The 18,957-nt window shown below is 37.0% G+C and overlaps 4 protein-coding genes across 20 annotated transcripts; 2 read left to right on the top strand and 2 right to left on the bottom strand.

Moving 5' to 3' along the window:
- The first annotated feature begins 334 nt into the window (after positions 1–334).
- LOC113309646 (vesicle transport protein GOT1-like) lies at positions 335–5,361 on the top strand. Its single transcript, XM_026558119.1, has 7 exons — positions 335–573; positions 1,509–1,575; positions 3,244–3,335; positions 3,484–3,564; positions 3,689–3,786; positions 3,872–3,953; positions 4,869–5,361. The coding sequence occupies exons 2-7, from the start codon at positions 1,545–1,547 to the stop codon at positions 4,905–4,907; spliced, it is 423 nt and encodes a 140-aa protein (XP_026413904.1). The 5' UTR covers positions 335–573; positions 1,509–1,544; the 3' UTR covers positions 4,908–5,361.
- A 92-nt stretch (positions 5,362–5,453) lies between these two features.
- Positions 5,454–11,239, bottom strand: LOC113309644. Of its 17 annotated transcripts, none has more exons than XM_026558103.1 (7): positions 11,068–11,239; positions 7,494–10,927; positions 7,283–7,386; positions 7,085–7,193; positions 6,532–6,621; positions 5,863–5,962; positions 5,454–5,780 (listed from the first exon to the last, which is right to left on the bottom strand). In XM_026558103.1, exon 2 carries the CDS (start codon positions 10,766–10,768, stop codon positions 7,517–7,519), a length of 3,252 nt encoding a protein of 1,083 aa, XP_026413888.1. In that variant the 5' UTR covers positions 10,769–10,927; positions 11,068–11,239; the 3' UTR covers positions 5,454–5,780; positions 5,863–5,962; positions 6,532–6,621; positions 7,085–7,193; positions 7,283–7,386; positions 7,494–7,516. The 17 variants fall into 17 exon arrangements, with proteins under 17 accessions (XP_026413888.1, XP_026413886.1, XP_026413889.1 ...); XM_026558101.1 differs by having other exon boundaries at positions 5,454–5,763; XM_026558104.1 differs by having other exon boundaries at positions 5,863–5,939.
- Positions 11,240–11,583: 344 nt separating this feature from the next.
- LOC113310309 (DNA-directed RNA polymerases IV and V subunit 5B-like) lies at positions 11,584–15,594 on the bottom strand. The gene is made up of 4 exons (XM_026558930.1): positions 15,283–15,594; positions 14,734–14,910; positions 13,212–13,325; positions 11,584–12,003 (listed from the first exon to the last, which is right to left on the bottom strand). The coding sequence occupies exons 1-4, from the start codon at positions 15,535–15,537 to the stop codon at positions 11,878–11,880; spliced, it is 672 nt and encodes a 223-aa protein (XP_026414715.1). The 5' UTR covers positions 15,538–15,594; the 3' UTR covers positions 11,584–11,877.
- A 148-nt stretch (positions 15,595–15,742) lies between these two features.
- On the top strand, positions 15,743–18,398 carry LOC113310308 (F-box protein SKIP5-like). The gene is made up of 5 exons (XM_026558929.1): positions 15,743–15,984; positions 17,188–17,332; positions 17,431–17,509; positions 17,700–17,758; positions 17,864–18,398. The coding sequence occupies exons 1-5, from the start codon at positions 15,822–15,824 to the stop codon at positions 18,222–18,224; spliced, it is 807 nt and encodes a 268-aa protein (XP_026414714.1). The 5' UTR covers positions 15,743–15,821; the 3' UTR covers positions 18,225–18,398.
- The last annotated feature ends 559 nt before the right edge of the window (positions 18,399–18,957 follow it).

Raw genomic sequence — 18,957 nt, 5'->3', positions numbered from 1 at the left:
AAATTGATCGGGGTCAAAAACTGTATAACATGTGGTCTGATGGTTTTTATACTACCTCCCACTGCGAATAGGATTTGAATCCGTAATTACCAAATAAATTCTCAATTGTATAACATGTGGTCTGATGGTTCTCATACTTCCTCCCATTGCAAATAGGGTTTGAATCTGTAATTACCAAATAAATTCTCGTTTAAAGAAGTTTGGATATAATCTAACGATCTTTACGCCTTTACCTATCAAAATAAAATACAATAAAAATAAAAAAAATATACATTTTTGACCACTTATGCACCCACCTCTAGGAGTCGGGTACCTCTCAAGCTGGTACAAACAACATCTTTTTGACGCTCCTCATTTCTCAGTCTGATTTCAGGAGAATAGGAATAGCCCCACTTCTTCTTCTCCTCTACTCACGAGAAGTATCAAGTCTGTTAGTAATCCCAAGAACATTCTGATTTGGCGTTACTTCTTCTTCTTGGATTATTCCTAGGATTTTGGTTCTGGTTCTTTCATCTCTGCCGTCAAACGTTTATCTTCTCACATTCCTCCGTCCAAAAAACCGTTTCTTGAAAGGTATGATTCAATCTCATTGTTGTGTCATTTCATTTATTCTAGGGTTTGTCTTTTTTTTGCTTCAATTTCTTTCTCCCTATAAGCTATTTGGATCTGCCATTATGTTTGTAGAATCCCAGATAAATGATTTGTAGTTTGTGCTACATTGGAGAGTAATGATTATTTTAGGGTTTCTTTCATACAAATTAGGTTTTCTAACTTAATTCGATCATTTGATTTGAGATCATACAACCAAAAAAACGCGTTGAATGTGCATGAAACTGCTTTTAAGGATTCACCTGGGTATCCTTTATTTTGCTACTACTCACACTAATAACTCCAAGTAGATTACTAGCTTATAAATGAAGTCAACAACCGGGAAATCTGAATGATTCACTAGTTAGTGTGGTTACCACATTTAAGTCGCCGTTTGTTATTATTCGACTGTAGTCAGTCGCTTACATGTAAGCTAATTATTTTGAATCTGTGCTGTTGCTTAGTTCATCTTATCACTGTAATTGATGTCAGTAGTCGCATGGGATTGCACTGACAGTGACTAAGTTTATATGTTTTTCCATCGGTATACCTTGGAAAAAGATGCTAAAACTGCAATCTAGTAGTCAGAATCACCTCTAGTGCATGCTTCAAAAAAAAAATCACCTCTGATATCAGACCCTATATCTTTTTCATGCCAGCTGGAGAGAGTTTGGTATTTCGATTTTCTTATGGGTAACGGAGATATTGCTTAATTAAAAAAAGGATAATCCTATTATCATACATCTTGGTGTGTCTACATATATCTCATGAAACATACTGAAATTGCTAAATTACATAAACTTTGAACCAGTTTATTTATTTGTTTAATTGCATAAACTCTGTAGCTGTTGTCTTTATTCGCATTGTTTAATGCGTCCTTGGTCAATTCCTTCTGACTCTTACTTCATTTTGTGATGCAGCTAGGACTTGCGAGTATTCAAGCTTGAATTGCCATAATGCTTTCGTTCGAGATGAATGACAGGAAAAGTATGTTGTAGTTTATTCTTTTTGATTATTCCCAGTAATTGGTTAAGATAATTTATTTGTAGTTTTCTCTGATTGAAGAAAGAATACTGAACTCGTGATATACACAGAAACATAAAACTGTCCTCTAATATGTCATTTATGTTGTGGATTAGAAAATTAAAATACAAATGTCGAACTTGCTTGCGACTTGTATCCAAATAGCAACACCATCTTCCAGCCACAGGGCTAAGGAGGCGCTGAGATCCTTATCTAAATATGTAGGTTTAAGTTCAGTGGACCCCACACTCTGCTGATATGATCTCTTGTGTTTTTTGGGCTGAATTACTGTAGTCCAGCTAACATCTTCGAATAGTATTAAAATGTTGAATTGGCTTTAGACTATGCTTCATCATCTGTTTTTGTAACCTGCTCTTGTTTTCTCTCTGAAGTAGTGGTCGACACAATTAATAAACTATGTTTATATCTATAGCCTTAGAATCCTAAATTAGTAAATTTGCACTCCTAAAGGTCTTATGTTACTAGATCCTCTCATGACATCCGATTTATATTTTTCGTATTTTGATGCTCGTTAATATAGTTTTTATGTCTCTTTCTCATTTCTGAATTGGTTATACTCCGAAGTTATTTTGGCTTTCAATATAAAAGTTATGTTGTATCTTCGTGGAAGTACACTATACTGATCCTATTGGAAAGGTATTTACTTTGACAGAGATTGATGGTTCAGTCCTTTCTTTAAGATAGCAGGCTATGCATAAATATGGATTTCAAAAATTTGTAATATCTTTTCACTTTCTAGTTGTCTTACAAGCAGGGTTAATTTATTGGCCTGATGTTTTGTTGAAATCATATTGATGGTAATATATCATGTGTTTGTTGATCAGTTAATCTAAACCTAAGGTGACAATCTACTAATAATTGGAATTTAAAATTAAAATAACACTGCAGAGAGTGTTAGGGGGCATTATTGTAATTCTCTTTATGATATTAACATATATGAATGAACCGATGGAGTTCTTGTCTGAGCTTGTAAGACCCTATGTGCTTGCAGCTCCGTGAGGTCAAACAAATATCTTGACCGTTCTTTATTCAAATACGTACACTGAGATTGGAGACACCTAGCAGTTTCGGCCTTAGGTAGTCTAGAAAATAGTTACTGATGGATTCTTCAGAAAAACGTCTTGGATTATCTGCTAACATATGTTTCTGTAAATTGTTCTTGCTGAATGGCTCCAGACAAATGCAAGTGCTAAAAGTAAAAACATTAAACTGACAGACAAATCTTATGTGGGCATGAGGGGAATTATGGAAATGCTCAAGTACTGAGCAGTGATATCCAATTTTTTGGAGACCTAGGGTTGGATCGTTAGTGAAATGTCCTTTTCCACTTCTTTTGGGGGTGGGGGAGAAAATGTAATCCCTCATTCCTGTGTATTAGGCAGGCAATTGGAGTGTGATGTTTTGGGAGGTTTCCTATCATAGCACATAATTTGTGTAAGAAGTTAAAGTGGCAATATGTTCATCTTGATCTCTTTTTGCCTTATTTTATAGGCTTACCTCTTGTCTTTTCAAGTGCTTCATTTTTTTAATTTTTTTAATTTGCTGCTTCCTTAGCATATTTGTACTCTACCTGTCTCTGGTCATCTCACTTGCAATTTGGAAATGAAACAGAAATAGGGCTTGGATTGACAGGGTTCGGCATACTTTTCTCATTTTTGGGAATTGTTTTCTTCTTTGACAAAGGGCTTCTTGCGATGGGAAATGTAAGCAAGTGTAGAGTCTCATCTTGTTCATATGCTGTCTCTAGATTCTGTTTTATTTTTTGTTCTGGTTTATGATGACTTGCTTTATGATCCTCTAGTCTCATCTTGTTCACTGCTTTATGATGACTTGCTTCTTTGTGATAATCAGATCCTCTTCTTATCAGGCTTGATGTTGACCATTGGACTGAAATCAACAATGCAGTTTTTCATGAAACGCCAGAATTATAAGGTTTGATTCTCTTGTCTGTTTTTTTTTGCTGCGTGGTTTGTGTTTCTTTTCGAGCTTACCTCTTACCTGGTTTCAGAATATATTGTTGTGAGTTATTAAATATACTATGTTGAATGTTCGATAGGGGACAATCTCTTTTGGCATTGGTTTCTTTTTGGTCCTCATTGGATGGCCTCTCATGGGCATGATCTTGGAGGCATATGGTTTCATTGTGCTTTTCAGGTCTGTACTTTCTTTTTCGATTTCTTCCTCGGTAATTATTGATCTATCACATATTCATGGTTGTTGATATGAGGTTTTTCTACAGTGGGTTTTGGCCTACATTGGCGGTGTTTCTGCAGAGAATTCCCATCCTTGGTTGGATCTTTCAACAGCCTTTTGTCATGTCGGTAAGAATATTTTGTGAATTAATATTTATTGCTTACTGATTGATTGTGTAAATTGAAAAAGAAAAGTTAATATATCATGTTTTCCTAACAAATTATTTTTGAAAAGACACGTTTTAGAAGCTTAGTTAGAGTTCTTTCCTTTGAAGAAATTATAAGAGCCGATTTCTACCCTTGGAGACACCCATTGATAGATACACTTCAGACTTTTAGACTTCTTCTCCCACTACCTCGGTCCTATGAGGTTGTGGTTTAAGCATATTAGAAAAAACCAAAGCATGAAGCATGAATGTGTAGTTGAATGGGACAAGCAATACAAAAATTGAAATGAACTGATAGGGTAAGCACTTGCAAAAGTCAAAAGCAACTGAATATTATGGTTTTTAAGGGGTACAATCGTGGTTAGTGGAGAACTGATCTGCATGTCGAAACATTCACAAATCATTAGCTTTATGGGGGAGTTTGTTCCCTTATTAGCCATAGCATAGTCTGTAGGTGGTGAGCTGTTTCAGCACCATAAAAAAAAGGTTGTGAGTTATGGTTAATTTTGGAAGTTTCATTATGTTGGACGAGAGTCTCAAGACCATGTCATTTCTAAATTGGCTGCTTTGCATGACAGTTACAGCCATAACATTGCCAAGCTTGTTATGGTGTACTTTGGTTCTTTTAAGTTAATTATGTATATTTACTGTAATGCCACCTTTCATAATTCTCTTTCAACCAGATATCTTTCCTGCCCTTCTCTTTTTTATTTATTATTTTTATGGCAATGCTACATTTCCAGATTTTCCTTCAGCAAGATAGCATCTTTTCTTTTAACTGAAATTATGCATCTTGGGAATATCTCGTGCTTCAAGGCCCGCACATTGTAACAGGTGCCATTGTCAAACTATTGATTGCATGTTCATGTGCTTGCAGTTCATGGATAAGTACAGAGGTAAAAGGGTGCCAGTCTGAGAAATGCTGAGTCGACCACAACTGAAACTAATCCTCTGCGTCTAACAGGCTACATAAGATACTTATGACCCCGGATACCCAATGCTGTCATGTGATTTGGTTCAAATTGTTGCTAATGAAAACCTTTAGTCAAAAGTGATACCTTATCTGTATAATCACTCTGGTTCTTTCCTTGTTCGGCCGCTCCCACATTGTTGATATCATGTTACTTACAGGCGCGATCAGTTATAGCTTCTTGTATTGGTATACGCCATTAGGGTAAGCAGGGTTGGATGGCCAAATTAAGAACTCTTTTCTCTGGGTAATTTTTTTTTTAGTTTTTTTTTTTCTTTTTTGTTTTACAATTTTGATCCGGCAATCTGTGATTGCATTTTTGACGTTCGGGATTGAGAAATAGTAGGTGAAACATTAAATATATGCAATATTTCAGTCTGTTGACTGATAGTTTTAAGCTTGTCTTACCTTGCAAATCTATATGCCCGTTCATGTCTAGTCTACGACAGAAACTCTCTTTCTTACTTGAAATTGTTTTCCTAATTGGTGATGTCAAGAACTATAAGCCATACTGTATAATAATAAGAAACTGGAATTACAAGCACAGGACAGAGTACTGGACTAATTCACTAGTACATTAAAACTGGAATAACACTCCTAAATACAGTTTGCCTGAACAGTTCTGAACCCAATCAGTTGAGGAACTCCCAAGGAAAATTGCACTCTTCGCTTCATCAATTAGAACTTTTGTGCTACTTAGAGATTTCTTGGCCATGACCCTTCTATACCTCTCACCCCGAATGGACCAAGCTATTGCAAACAACAGGATATGCCAGATTTTTCCAGGAAAGTAGCTGCTGACCTGCATTATTTTTTTTCCTGAACCCATTTCAGTTTATAGGCATCCAAAAAGTAATCTCATAAAGCAGATGTGAAGGAACAGTGGAAGTAGGTGATATACAGATTCATCTTCTTGCTGGCAGAGTGCACATCTAGAAGAAGGAATAATAAGCCTGGATTCGATTGAAGGTTGAATTACTAACAAAAAACCCCAGCAATATCTATATTAATAGATCAAAAGTAACATATTTCAAAAATAGGATAACCAAACCTTGAATAAATTACAAGTATGCATGGATATTCAGGTTCCCATAAATCCTAGATTCAAACCTCACACGTCAACAAGATTGTAATTCAAATTGTGCCGCGGCTTAGGGGAAACTCCTAGTAATATGGTGAAAGTATGGAGCAGGTCCTCTTGTGATATCAGTAAAAACTCCTTTAGTTATTACTTCCAATGTGTTCAAATACTTAAGTGATTCTACTAAAAAGATCCAAAATCTATTTGTAAACACTGTAGTTATCACTCAAACTTTCAGGTTTCTTATTTGTCATGACTTCAATTGGAAAGATGCAAATAGTCAAATTAACCAGGAAAAGTGCCTTGTTAAGTGTTTACCAATGGGTGACCATCGTTCAAAGAAAGGCCTCTTCAGAAAAAAACCTAGGTTCATTTCAGAAAGCAAAGAAAAACCATGGATAGCATCTTTAAGAAGCCAGCTCCCAAAACAGGAGGCTTCTATGAAAGTGCATACAAATTATTCATGCATAGAAATTCCGTTTACGTTACCGTCATCATCATTGGTGCTTTCGCTGGTGAAAGGGCAGTGGATTATGGGAAAACAACAACAAAGGGAAGCCGTACGAGGATATTTCCATCCTGGGACAAAGACCAGTTGAAGAATGAGTCCTGTTTTCCTTCTGTTTTCTGGGTTCATGTGCTAGAACTGAAGACGTAATAAGATTTTTTTGCTGGCGAAACAATTTTTATTACTCTTTTGCTGTTTTCACTTTTTTTTAGGAAAAGAACTACAACTATAAAAATGCTTAAGATTCAGTTGAGCTGTGTATTCTTGTGCCAAAATCAGATGTTCGGGTGTTTTGAGTCCTAAAGACTTGTGCCAAGATCAGTAATATGACACATTTTGTTCCAAAATAAAATAAAATGGGTGACCAATAGAAGAGAAGCAACACAAACATTTTCCAGACGTAGTGTAAGATATCATGACTATTATGGAAGAAAACATTTATTAAATTTTCAACCATCTCCAAAACAAGTGTAGGTAGTCCGATAACACACAACAGAGTAAAAACAACAGAATGGTGAGTTTGACACAACTTACTTGGAAAATCTGAAGCTTGAAAGAGACTTAGCCTGACCAGTCATCTCAATTTGCAGGACCAGCATCAGCCTGGTCAAACCGCTGATGAATTTCTCAGTTTCACAAAATACTGCAGGAATCTTCAATCAGTGAGATTAACGGAGTCAAAATGTGAATTCAAATGTGTGTGCCCCCTAGCAAAAGTAGATGTTACAGTACCCGTAAAATCCTGAGCATTTCTAGCAGTGTAGTCCCTGTTGCATGCAGCAAAGGGAATCAGGCCATTCTGAATACATGTAGAAGTACAGAACCTGTTAAAAGCCCTACGCACCATATCCACATGCATCAGTTCACAGACAATTTGATATAATATGATGAGTGTAGATGCAGAATCTTTAATTAGAAACAGATGGAAGAAACTCGTTCTTACCATATTCAAGAGTCAAACCAAGTTTATCTGTCACGCTGGCCAATTACCATGTCCATTAATCTAGCTTTTACCTCCGAGATACTGCCAGACATTTCATTTACAAAATTCAAGTTTTTCATCTCTTGTTTGTCAAGAAAATTTAACAACTCTAAAATGGTATATTTGTTTACACTAGAACCAGAAACCATCAAATGTATATCTTTGTTATGCAGTTTTTCCAGGCATATGACTATGCTATTGAACAGCATTGAGCCATTAGAGACAACCCAATTCGCTAACACCGCAGCAGCAAAATCCCCAAACCTATTGCCCCGTAGCGAAATCATCGTACCAACAAGCTCAGTAGTTGGTGCAAGACGACAACACAAATCGAAAAGACCCTCTACAGCAACGGAATGCACACTTGGATCAAATACATCCAAACAGTCTGCAGCAACTTTCTCCACTTGAACCTTTAAACCTGCCAGCTCTGATGTCAATAAACCCCAGAGTTTTTTCTGCTTCACAATTTCCCAACTCAGTGAGTTTTTTATTAAATTGGATATTAATTTGGTATCCTCTCCAAAAACAGAGAATCTCCTCAAACATATCTGAAACTGTATAGTAACAAGCTCTACATAATCCAACTTCTCCAAGAGAAACAGCACAAACTCTTCCTTTGAGGTGCATAAGTCGGAAAGACAAGCAAACATACTGCACAGTACTGTTGTCAATCTCTTCGTCTTCCACCCAGAATAAGACAATACATCAGAAAGCAAGAGCTTAGACAGAGATGAATCTTCTTTTCCCTGTGAACGATCTATCAATGAAATGAAATTTCTGTAAGAAGCAAAAGTACTCTCCACCAAATCTATAACCAATTTAGCATCCAACTTCGAAGCAGAAACTTTGGAACTGGAAGGATCTATTCCTTCAGCTTTTGAGAAAGAAATATAACTATCTATATGATGCTTCAGTAATGATGTTTCTGGGCTATTCATATTCACTGAACTTTGTTCCCTCACTAAATTCCTCAAGCAACTAATATGGGCCTCGGAAAAGAGTCTGGAGGCATAAGACAGTAACCGTGGTCCGACTAAATAACCATTTCTAGACCAGAATAATATCATTTCTTTGATCCTTTTCTTCTGCGCAAAGAAAAAAACGGAGGTAATCACCGCAGTAGCAGAATTAATTTCATCATCATACTTCAGTTCTTGTGGGCACTTAAGAGGATTAAACATTTCATATCCATTTGATTTGAATGCTTCGGTTATTCGAGAAGCTACCACTTGAGGCGTAAGATCAAAATCACCTGTTTTGGCATCATCAGGTACCTCACTAGAAAGGTTAGCATACAAGAATAATATCTTCTCGAGATTCTGAAGACCCATCATGCTTGATGTCTTAATACAATCTCCAAGACTCCGCAGCAATTCCTCAATAATACTCAATGGATTTATCTTAGCTGTAACCAGTGAACCAAGCGAAGTACGTGACTTGTCTGAAAGAGGTAAAGCATCATTAACGTCCCCAGTAACTCGACGGCGCTTATATATCCTTACTTCAGGTGGTAATGATTTTTCTGTCTCTGCATTTGATGATGATATTTGGGCTTGCAAGTTGGACAGGCTCAGCAAATTTACTGCTTGTAGAGAAGAACACGGAGCACTAGCTGTGGATTTGTGGACAAGGTCTTTCAAATTTGAATCAATCATTATTGATGTTTGGGTCTCCACACTGGATGGACTTGGCAGTTTTGATGGTTCCAGAGAACAGTGGGGAAGTTCAGCCGTGGGTTTCTGCACACAGCTTTCCAAATGTGAATCACCTGATAATAATGTTTCAGACTCCACATTGGCTGGATTCGGCTCACTTGATGGTTGTAAAGAACAATATAGAATGGCCTCTGAGTTTGAATCAGAAACGACAAATGCAAGCCTCTGCTTGAGTAGGGGAGATATTAAACTGCTTGAAGTTAAAGCGTCTAATGATTGTACCACTCCCTTCTTGAGAAGTACACGGAAAGCTGTTGAGAGACCCCGAACTGTGAGATTCTTCCGCTGAACATCATAGTTATCCATGAGTAAAATCATGAACTCGATAAGGGTCCGAGTCATATCAATGTATCTAGGTACCGAATTCATGATCAACAAGATCCCAGGCTCAATGTTCATAACATTGTCAGTTCTTTCATCAAAGAATAACCAATCATAGAATAAGGCCAACTTTGTATTTGCTTCGGTATAATTTTTTCTACAGCATTTGAGTAACCAGCCAATAACTGCCCATCGTGAAATCACATCAGACTGGATAATTTCATTAGGTGGGTGATGAGCACAACATATAAACCTAACAATGTCACAAATAACACTGTCACATTCATCCCTGCATAAGAATTTCCTCGCAAACCATTCCTGGTAACGTTTCTGATGACCCCATCTCACATAAGTCAGTAAGAAGCTCAACTGGGTTTCCATCTCTGGCGAAATCCGAAGTAAAAAGTACCTGCTTGATGTTCTTAAGCAATACAGTTGTGAGATATCTGAAAACTCTGGAGTTCTAAATTCAAGCGGATTGGATAGCAAGTCTTTCCATACAGCTCGAAATTCAGGAACATAAACCAGATCTTGTAAAAGACGAACTAAATCCCTGCCAATTCGTAAACATATCTGAAAATGCTTCCTCAACATTCTAACACAAAAATCAATCTCCAATTTTTTCAAGTTCTCTAACTTCTGATTACCAGATAACCTACAATGGTCGGCTAATAATCGAAGATATGTATATAAAGCACTTGTAAGAATCAAAGGTTCTTCTGATAAAATCTCAAACTTATCCAAGCAAAGCTTAAGCAATTCCATACATAACCACAAATTCCCATCACTGACATCACCCCCAACTATTTGTCTCAATAAACCAACCACCAAATTATCAATGCCAACAGCTGAAACTTCAACTAGCTTTGAAGTAACCCAAATTAGATTTAATTTCACCGGTTCTAGAAGTTTAGAATAGGATTCATACACTAACTTCAAAATCAAATTCAAAGCAGAAGCGTACCCATCTATGACAATGGCATTCAAATGTGTAATATGGACACTGGCAAAGTGAGGTTCTGTTAAAATCCCATAAACAATAGCCCTATTGAGCTCCAAGTACTCTGATGGAGAAGGTATTTTTAATGAAAATGGGGGTCTTAATTGAGTCTCAAGAAGTTGAAAAGCTTCTCTAAGGGATATTTCAGTTAGGTTTTCAGCTTGGTGTGGAGAAATATGAAACAGTTTCGAGGCCATGGCGAGGGACTTAGAACACAACGAGGGACTGTTTTTGAATAAACTTATGATGTCTGATCTTCTAAATGACAGAAACTATTTGTATCAAAGCAAAAACACTCACCCACCTCTCTGATAAATTTTAAGGGTATGAACAGCATCACTTGAATAAAACATCGACTGCATCCAAATAAACCAAAGAAGTTAAAATTTATTCAGAAGAGATCAGTATATTGACATCATGTAACACCTGGAGTTTATTCTAGAACCCTAAATTGAACTGCATCAAACCCTATTGAAAGAGGGATGGGTTTTCGAACCTTCTCTGATGCGCAAATGCCGGTGAAAAAGGGAAGCAACAGCCAATAAGACCCAGAAGAGAAGAAGAAGAAGACGAAAACGTCTCTTTGCGTATCCCGGAGATAAACAAAAAGGATGTACTCCTCGACTTTTTACTCGTTACACCTTGCGTACACCGCCGCCACGCATAGGTTCTCTCTCATCTCCGATTCTCAGAGAAAGAAATCTGAGTTTGGATTTTATATGTAGTTGGAGGTCCAGATCTGGTGTCACACTATTGGAAAATAGTGTTGCGACTGTCAGAATGGTTTTACAATTGGTTTAAGTACACGTGACGGTGCTTAGTCTTAAAGTTTGACAATTGGGTTTCTCTGTCAGATTGGTTTTCGTGGACGAGTTACTTTGGCACCTTGTTTTAATGAAACACTAGGTTGTGGAAACCAGGTGAAGTATTTTTACATCACGATGAAAGACTTACTTGATCTTTTGCAAAATGAATAACTGCTCAGGCAAAAACCTAAATGCAACAGACAAGGTGCAAAAATCGGACAGGGTTAATTATAAAATCAGACGAGTAGACAATCGATCTCAAAGAGTAAGCATCATTGCATTGTATTCTAAGAACCGTCAGCCCCACTATACATATTTTTACACAAGTAGATAATAGAAAACATGCTGACATGAGCATAAGCTTAACAAAATGATCAGCAATATCATCCCGAAGTTTTAGGCAGTAGCAAGTGAACAAAATCCACTTCACAAGGAGGACATGGGGTATTAGCAAATTAATTCCTCAAAAAGTCGGGTGTTACTTGTTAGCATCATCATCATCACATGACACAGCGATAGGTGACGTGTGAGCTTGTTATGTCGCTGTCGAAAGTAACTTTCACCACCTGCCCCTTCTCGAGCCCATAGTATCGAGCGAATGCATCAGTGACTAACATGCGCGGAAGCTGTAAAGAACATCAATATGCATTAGAATACGGAACGCTCACTTGAATTCTATAACACACAACATTAAGGGGGAAAAAACAGTACATAGGATTCCAAAAAAACAGATACAGACTTCTCTGTTACAGGGGAGGCAACCAAATCAATTTCCCCAGCATTTTCTGCAAACAAATCTTTAGATATCCCCTCTTGTGAGACTCTCCCGAGTCTCGCCCTTACCACAGCCCTTCCATTTTCAGGGCTCCCAAACAAAGCAACTGGACATTCTATACAGTCTAATAAGTCCACCCTAAAATGGGCCTTTTTACAAGCACAACTAAGATACTAATGAAGTGTAAGCTTCTCTCCCACTCAGAGGACATTTAGGACACCTTATTTTGTTTTACTTTCCCCACCGTTGCATGTAACCGTGTTCATCCATCCTTAAATGTAACTGATACTAAAGTTCCAAGTAAAACAAAAGGAAAGAAGGAATCGAGTAATTCGGGCGTTGAGTCTGTTGACCAAGCAGAGGGCAAATGGTGTATTAACAAAGTGCTGTTAAGTCCACTTACTTACTTCCAAAATTTCCTATATATTCACATTAAGTTAGTGCCTCGGAAAAGTATAAACAAAAGAATTGGGACCGAGACTTTATGCCAGTTAGAAAAGATTTTTTAACCTGTATTGCCAGAACAAGCTAATTGATGTCAACTCTTGAGAGATGTCGCAACAACATAGAAACGAAACATTATTATCTCCATAGAGGATGGCGAATTGAAAACATCACAGCAGATACGTAATACAAATGTTGCTGCTCAAAAGAAAGATATTTTTACTTCAGGCTTCCAGAAACTAATACATGTAAACAAGTTAAGAACCTAAAGGTATTATACTTTTACTAAATAAGCATCTATTAGCTTAAAAATAAGATGGATATACAAGGCTAGATACGAGAGGAGACTGACGCATGCTTAAGCTCCAGCGGAATTTGCTCTAGAACAACCTAGCATCGCACTACCAAGGGTTGTATTCACCAAGACAAATAAACTAAGCTCTATATACAAATCTAAGCAGCTAGTTTGAGCACACGGGTAAAATTCCATATCAATCAAAGGAAGCACGTCAAAGACTCAAAATACAGAACAATATTTTACACCAAAAGTGAAGTTTAAGACAACAGACATAACAAGATGCAACTTAAGAAAACATGAATGTGTCGAGTACTAACCTGCTTATCATCCAGATTATACTTAGCTAGCAACTTCTTTTTCTCTTCAGGAGTGAGAATCTCATGTTTTGGCATGAGAACATGCTTTGTAATGTTAACCAACAGATCAGTAATCTGCATTAGAATTAAGAAAAATGAGATTAAATGGTTCCTTGTTCTACAACCTTATTCATATAAAAGTCAGAAATTCTCGAGGAAAAACATATAATCCAAGGTCGACAAAAATATTATCCTACAGTTTCTTATGCTAGACAAGTAAATAACAGACAACACCCATAATTAATCCCCGCTTATTGTACAACAGGCACTACTACTGAAGGAATGTGATAAACAACTCGGCTAATATGGTGACCGACTGTTCTACTATTAAAAGCCTTTTAACCTGAGGCAACCACTCTTAAGACCTATGTAATGTTCGCTGTTAAAGCATAGTTCAATGGGCTCTATCTTACTGATGAATTTCCTCAGTTTTGCTCCTACATGGTTCACCCCTAATTAGCATTCCCACAACTTCTTTCTCAAAAAGGTACATCCCCGTCCAGGCATCAACGGTGTTTCTTGCCAGACTAACCATACCTCTTCATATATTGAGTTATCCCAAAATGAACCCCAGATGTGGTTAGGAATAATGGGACGAAGTTTCTTATTGTTTGATGTCACAGGAATAGACAAAGTATATAGCAACTATATCACTAACAAGATTCGGCATTAAGGAACCCCTACATATGAGAGAAGCTTTTCAAATATGAAATATCCCTCATACACAACATTTATTTAACTTATGTCCAACAAAATGTATCAGGTAAACTGGATCTTAAGAACCATAAGCGAAACTGTGTTATGAGTAAGGGTGTTTCCTAGATTCAGTTCAAGACTGCAAGTTGACAAAAAGAATAAAAGCATAAGCATTTAAAAGTAACATGATTCTCAAAAAGAAAAAAAAAAAACTTCAGTAGATTACAAGATTGCATTTAGAAGCAGGTCCAAATGAACCCTAAAATCAGAACCTGAAGCAGTCAGCAGATCACAATACAACCAGGCGTGTGGCTTAAAGGAAACAAGAGAAACATTTATGTGAAAATCTAATGCGGTGAAGGTATGGAACAGGTTTTAGTGACAATCATTAGAGAAAACTACAGGACATTGCTTTTACCAAAAAGATTCAGATTCTATTTCAGAAAAAGAACTTACCGATTCAACTTTTAAGATTTGAGATTTTTATACACATTTGTCAGGATACCAACAATGGAGCCAAAAACTAGAAGAAGAAGAAAACAGTCAAATTAACCAAGAGAAGTCTCTCATCGAGTGTTTACCACTGAACTGGCCATAGAAGAGAAGCAATACTATGTTACCAAAACGTGGTCTAACATATCATGATCTACAATGTTACCAAAACGTGGTCTAACATATCATGACTATTATGGAAAAAAACATTAGTTAAATTTTCATCATTCTCCGAAGACACTCTACAGAACCAAAACAAACAAAAGAATGGTGAGTAACTTTTTAGGCCACTTACTTGGAAAAGCTCAATAGAAACCTGAAAAAGGGTCAAATCCTGTTTAGCTTGGGCTGTCATCTCACTTTGCAGGACCAATATGAGGCGGGTCAAATTGGCGCCTTCACCAACTAGGCCAAGAAGGTTCCTTATAGTTCCCTTTTTAATTTTCTCAGTTCCACAGAATATTACAGAAATCTTCAATCAGAAAGATAAATCGAGTCAGATATAGAATGCACCCTTTGCAAAACTCCTAAAATAATATGACAAACTGAACTTATTCACAACTATACCTTAACAAAGCATATACATGTTCATGCAAGCAGTTAGTAAATTTCTTACTAGAAAGTAAAAACCCTAAATTTACACTTTGACAAAAAATAAAAAAAATAACTTAAACCCTTGCTAAAACCTAACATGCAGATTATAAAGTAAATATTAAGTACGCTCAGACAGAAAACCCAAAATCCAAAATTGAAGATCTAACTTGAAAAGTTAAAAAAAGCAAAAAAAATCAACTAAAACCCTAGTATGTTGGAGAACGAAGAGATAAATGAGAAAAAGTTATACCCTTTTAGATGGATTAGAAAGCAGAGGAAGAGAGATACGAAGACGTTCAAGATCTGGGTTCTCAGAATAAATGCTACGGAACTCCGGAAGAGTAAGATTGAGTTCATTTTCAGGAACATCATAACCTCTATCTTTCAACATCTCAAAAGTTGTCTTCCTAGCAAGATAATACCTATGACTTTCCACACTTCCACTGTCTATCATGCTGCTTAAACAGCTTGGCATGATCGTTAATGGTTCACCACCATTCTCCATCTCTTTGCAATCTCTCTAGAACCCTCTACTAATCTCTCCTAGAAACAAAACTTTACTCCAACAAAAAGAAATGAAATGGGTTTTAATTTTTAATTCACTGAGAAATGATATTTCAGCCCTATACATACTTTATTAAATCAGCCCCACTCATATGATATTGGCACCCAGTTCTATGGCACGTCCCACATATATTGACTCTGAAAGAAGATGCGGTCAAAATAGCAGAGAAGAAGATACAACATCTTCAGAGGAGCAGCAGCAGGTGGATTGGAATTAGGGCTAATATGGAAACGGAAGAGAAGAGTAGGTGGAAGCGGGGAAGAAGCAAGGGTTCATTTAATATTGTTGCTTGTTCTTCATCCTATTCTTCTTCTTCTTCGTCGCTTATGAATTCTCTTGATGATGGATGTATTATGCATATCTTTAGCTTCTTATCGCCAATTCCAGGTAATTAAATCCTTTTTCTGGTATCAATTTTTGGTTTTTATGTCGTTATTAGAAATTCCCTAATTCTCTATTTTATTTGATTGAGAAGATTTTAAGAAAAATAATAGGTTTGTATATAATTTAGAGGTAGATTTAGTTTATTGATTTCTTTAATGTAATTCTGAGGATGCCAATTGTGGAAAGATTGAATTTTGTGTTTATTCTTTAATGTAGTTTGAGCCTTTCCATTCTTAGTATATCTGATCTGTATAAGGTTAGAGCTTTGACACCACCGACTTACTGATAAGTTATTACTCACTAGTTACTGTTTCTGAGCTTTGACACCACCCAAGAGTTCTTTCATTCAGCTCTTGGGGATTTAAGCAAAAAAAAAAAAACTGATGTAGCTAGTGTTGGTTGAACCTTGTGTCGTAGAATTCCAATTCTAAGCATCAAAAGCTGAAAATAGTAAAGAAAAAAACAACCAACTTGTATGTATTATTGACTGATATTGTAAGAAATAGGTACCATTCAATGTCATTTTTGGGTTCAGGCATGATTTTATGGTTAACCATGACATGGTGAACATGGTCTTCAATATTTTGAGAGTGAAGAGCATAAGTATCAGGAGTTTAGGAATCTTCATAGTATCTCTAACTAGATGTGCTATTTTGCACTGCATGCCTAAATTTCTGTTGATGGGCTACGTGCTATGCACTGTATACCATGTTTAGTCACAGTGAACCCCTGTATGTGCTTAACTAAGTCTGTTCTGTGTCAGAAACCTGAACACTGAATTATGAACGGTTCAACATATGCCTTAAGAGAAGGATTGATTGATTGGAGGAGAGCATGTCATAATATACCACTGTATACCATGTTGATAATCACAGTAAACCCCTATATGTGCTTAACTATGTCTGTTCTGTGTCTGAAACCTGAGCACTGAATTATGAACGGTTCGACACATGCCTTGAGAGAAGGATTGATTGGTTCATTGGAAGTTTTCTAATATTGGAGGGCATAGATATGTGCTTGTGTCTGTTTATCCCGGAATCATACACAGGATCATCTCTATTTTGGATGTAAAGAGAATGTATTAATTTGTTTATTTTCTGTTTCAAATGTTGATCCTCGTGGAAATTATACAGTGCTTCCTTTGGTTATTACTTTGAAATTTTTGTATTGCACAATTCTATCACAAATTCCGGGTTGGGTTTGCAGATCGGTATAACGCCGCCCTCGTTTCCCGCAGATGGTACTACCTTGCATGCCATCCTCGCCTGTGGCTACGTGTAGACGGGGCTCTAAAAGATTCATCTGAACCTGGAGTATTTCCCAGCGTTGAAACCGCTGTCTCTGCTGCGAGGTTGGTTAAATCCTATTTGCGAGAGAATATATATAGAATATTAACAGAAAAATTAATAAATGAAAAACTAATTTACCTTTCGTCTTACTCTTGTATAGGCCCGGGGATACCATTTTGATAGGTGCTGGTGGGAGTCACCATGTTCATGATATTCAGATTAAGAAACCACTTTGCTTGGTATGTATAGATTTTTTGAGTGATGTACAAGTATTCATTCAGCCATCATTTGTTTCTAGACAACTTTCAGTGAGCGCATACAAATATGCATTTCCAAGTGGGAGAACATAACATAACATAAAAAAGTGTACTCATTTATTTCTGGACACGGACGACCATTTCCCTTTTTACGACTTCTTGCTTTGTTCAGCTTGGTGGAGGTGAGCATCCAGATGAAACAACACTGGTCTGTTCGCGAGGCTCGGAAAGGTTTGAACTTATGAACCTCTCATGATTCAGTTGTTTTTGTTTATATCCTTCCCTATCAAATTTTTGTTCTTTATTCTGAAACTTCTGTCATGAATGTCCGAGCAGTGCATTTGAGTTCCTGTCTACTTGTAAGATATCAAATTTAACTGTGAAAGCGGAGTTAGGATGTTGTTTGCTTCATAGGAGCGGAAGATTAACGATAGAACGGTGCATACTCCTGTGCGATGAAAACCCGTTGGACTACCTCTCATGCGCAATAGTAAGCACTGCAAAAGGGCCATCAGATGTTGTTCCTATACCTGGTGAGGCATTGTCAGCATTGGTCCAGGCTGATAGTGTATCAGTATCACGTACCCGAATTGAAGGAGGCTCTAAAGCTGTCTCAACAATTGGGACCCTGGCACTACAACGGGTCCGAGTAATTTATTCTAGGACAGCTCTTCTCTTCTGGTTTGATGTAAAGTAGAATTCTGTTTCCTTGTTTGTTTACCTATCTACAATCCTACAATCTTCAAAGATTATTGTTGTATTGTTAGGATTATTATCAAAACTGGGTGCCGGTGGAGATGCACAATTCAGTTTGATTTGTTTACGTACCTACACAATGATCCAATTCAACTTCTATTGTTAGATTAATCAATCTTCAGTGTCTTTCTAATAAGGGTTCTCAATTATCTTTCGAGTCTAGATGGAGAATAATCACTAAAGAGAACAAGTAGAGTGTATGCACGTGGTCGAATTTTAGATCCTCCTTTCTTTTTTAGATCGAAAAGCGAGAACTACACGGCAATCCCTTAGTATTCAGCATATCTCGGCGAAGTCTTTTTTACTCGGATGAGATATAGATACAGATCATATCAGATGGCTGTAATGTGTAGTTCAGACGGAAATTAATTCTGGAGTGTCTTCAGATCTGACGGATTAATTTGAAAAACGGGCGATCAAACGGCTACGAAGAGTGGAGCTTTAAGATTTTGTTGTTTTCATTAAAAGGGGAGATTGTGAGAGAGAGACAACATCAACAACCTAAAAACTCACTCATTCCAGAATAAAAGTAGCATTGGTGAAGCTTACCCTCTCTCCTATTAGTTGGTGAGTGTAACCTCGCGTCCTCATTGGCTAATTGATAAATCATTCGTATTCGTCGGATGAAATTTCGTTAGATATGGTGCGTTGATCTGACAATGTGCAGTGTCGAT

Source organism: Papaver somniferum, chromosome 9 (assembly GCF_003573695.1).
Source record: "Papaver somniferum cultivar HN1 chromosome 9, ASM357369v1, whole genome shotgun sequence".
In the NCBI taxonomy this organism is placed as follows: Eukaryota; Viridiplantae; Streptophyta; class Magnoliopsida; order Ranunculales; family Papaveraceae; genus Papaver; species Papaver somniferum.
Note: the sequence above shows the minus strand (reverse complement) of the source record. Positions and strands in the feature narration are given on the sequence as shown.

Coding starts and splice junctions, on each gene's coding strand:
- LOC113309646 (XM_026558119.1), top strand. CDS start 1,545: ATGCTTTCGTTCGAGATGAATGACAGGAAAA. Junction 1,576..3,243: donor CGAGATGAATGACAGGAAAA/GTATGTTGTAGT, acceptor GAAATGAAACAG/AAATAGGGCTTGGATTGACA. Junction 3,787..3,871: donor GGTTTCATTGTGCTTTTCAG/GTCTGTACTTTC, acceptor GTTTTTCTACAG/TGGGTTTTGGCCTACATTGG.
- LOC113309644 (XM_026558114.1), bottom strand. CDS start 10,768: ATGGCCTCGAAACTGTTTCATATTTCTCCACACCAAGCTGAAAACCTA.
- LOC113310309 (XM_026558930.1), bottom strand. CDS start 15,537: ATGGAGAATGGTGGTGAACCATTAACGATCATGCCAAGCTGTTTAAGC. Junction 13,326..14,733: donor TTTCTATTGAGCTTTTCCAA/GTAAGTGGCCTA, acceptor ATTCTAATGCAG/ATTACTGATCTGTTGGTTAA. Junction 12,004..13,211: donor ATAATCTGGATGATAAGCAG/GTTAGTACTCGA, acceptor TGTTCTTTACAG/CTTCCGCGCATGTTAGTCAC.
- LOC113310308 (XM_026558929.1), top strand. CDS start 15,822: ATGGAAACGGAAGAGAAGAGTAGGTGGAAGCGGGGAAGAAGCAAGGGT. Junction 15,985..17,187: donor CTTCTTATCGCCAATTCCAG/GTAATTAAATCC, acceptor TTGGGTTTGCAG/ATCGGTATAACGCCGCCCTC. Junction 17,759..17,863: donor TGTTCGCGAGGCTCGGAAAG/GTTTGAACTTAT, acceptor ATGTCCGAGCAG/TGCATTTGAGTTCCTGTCTA.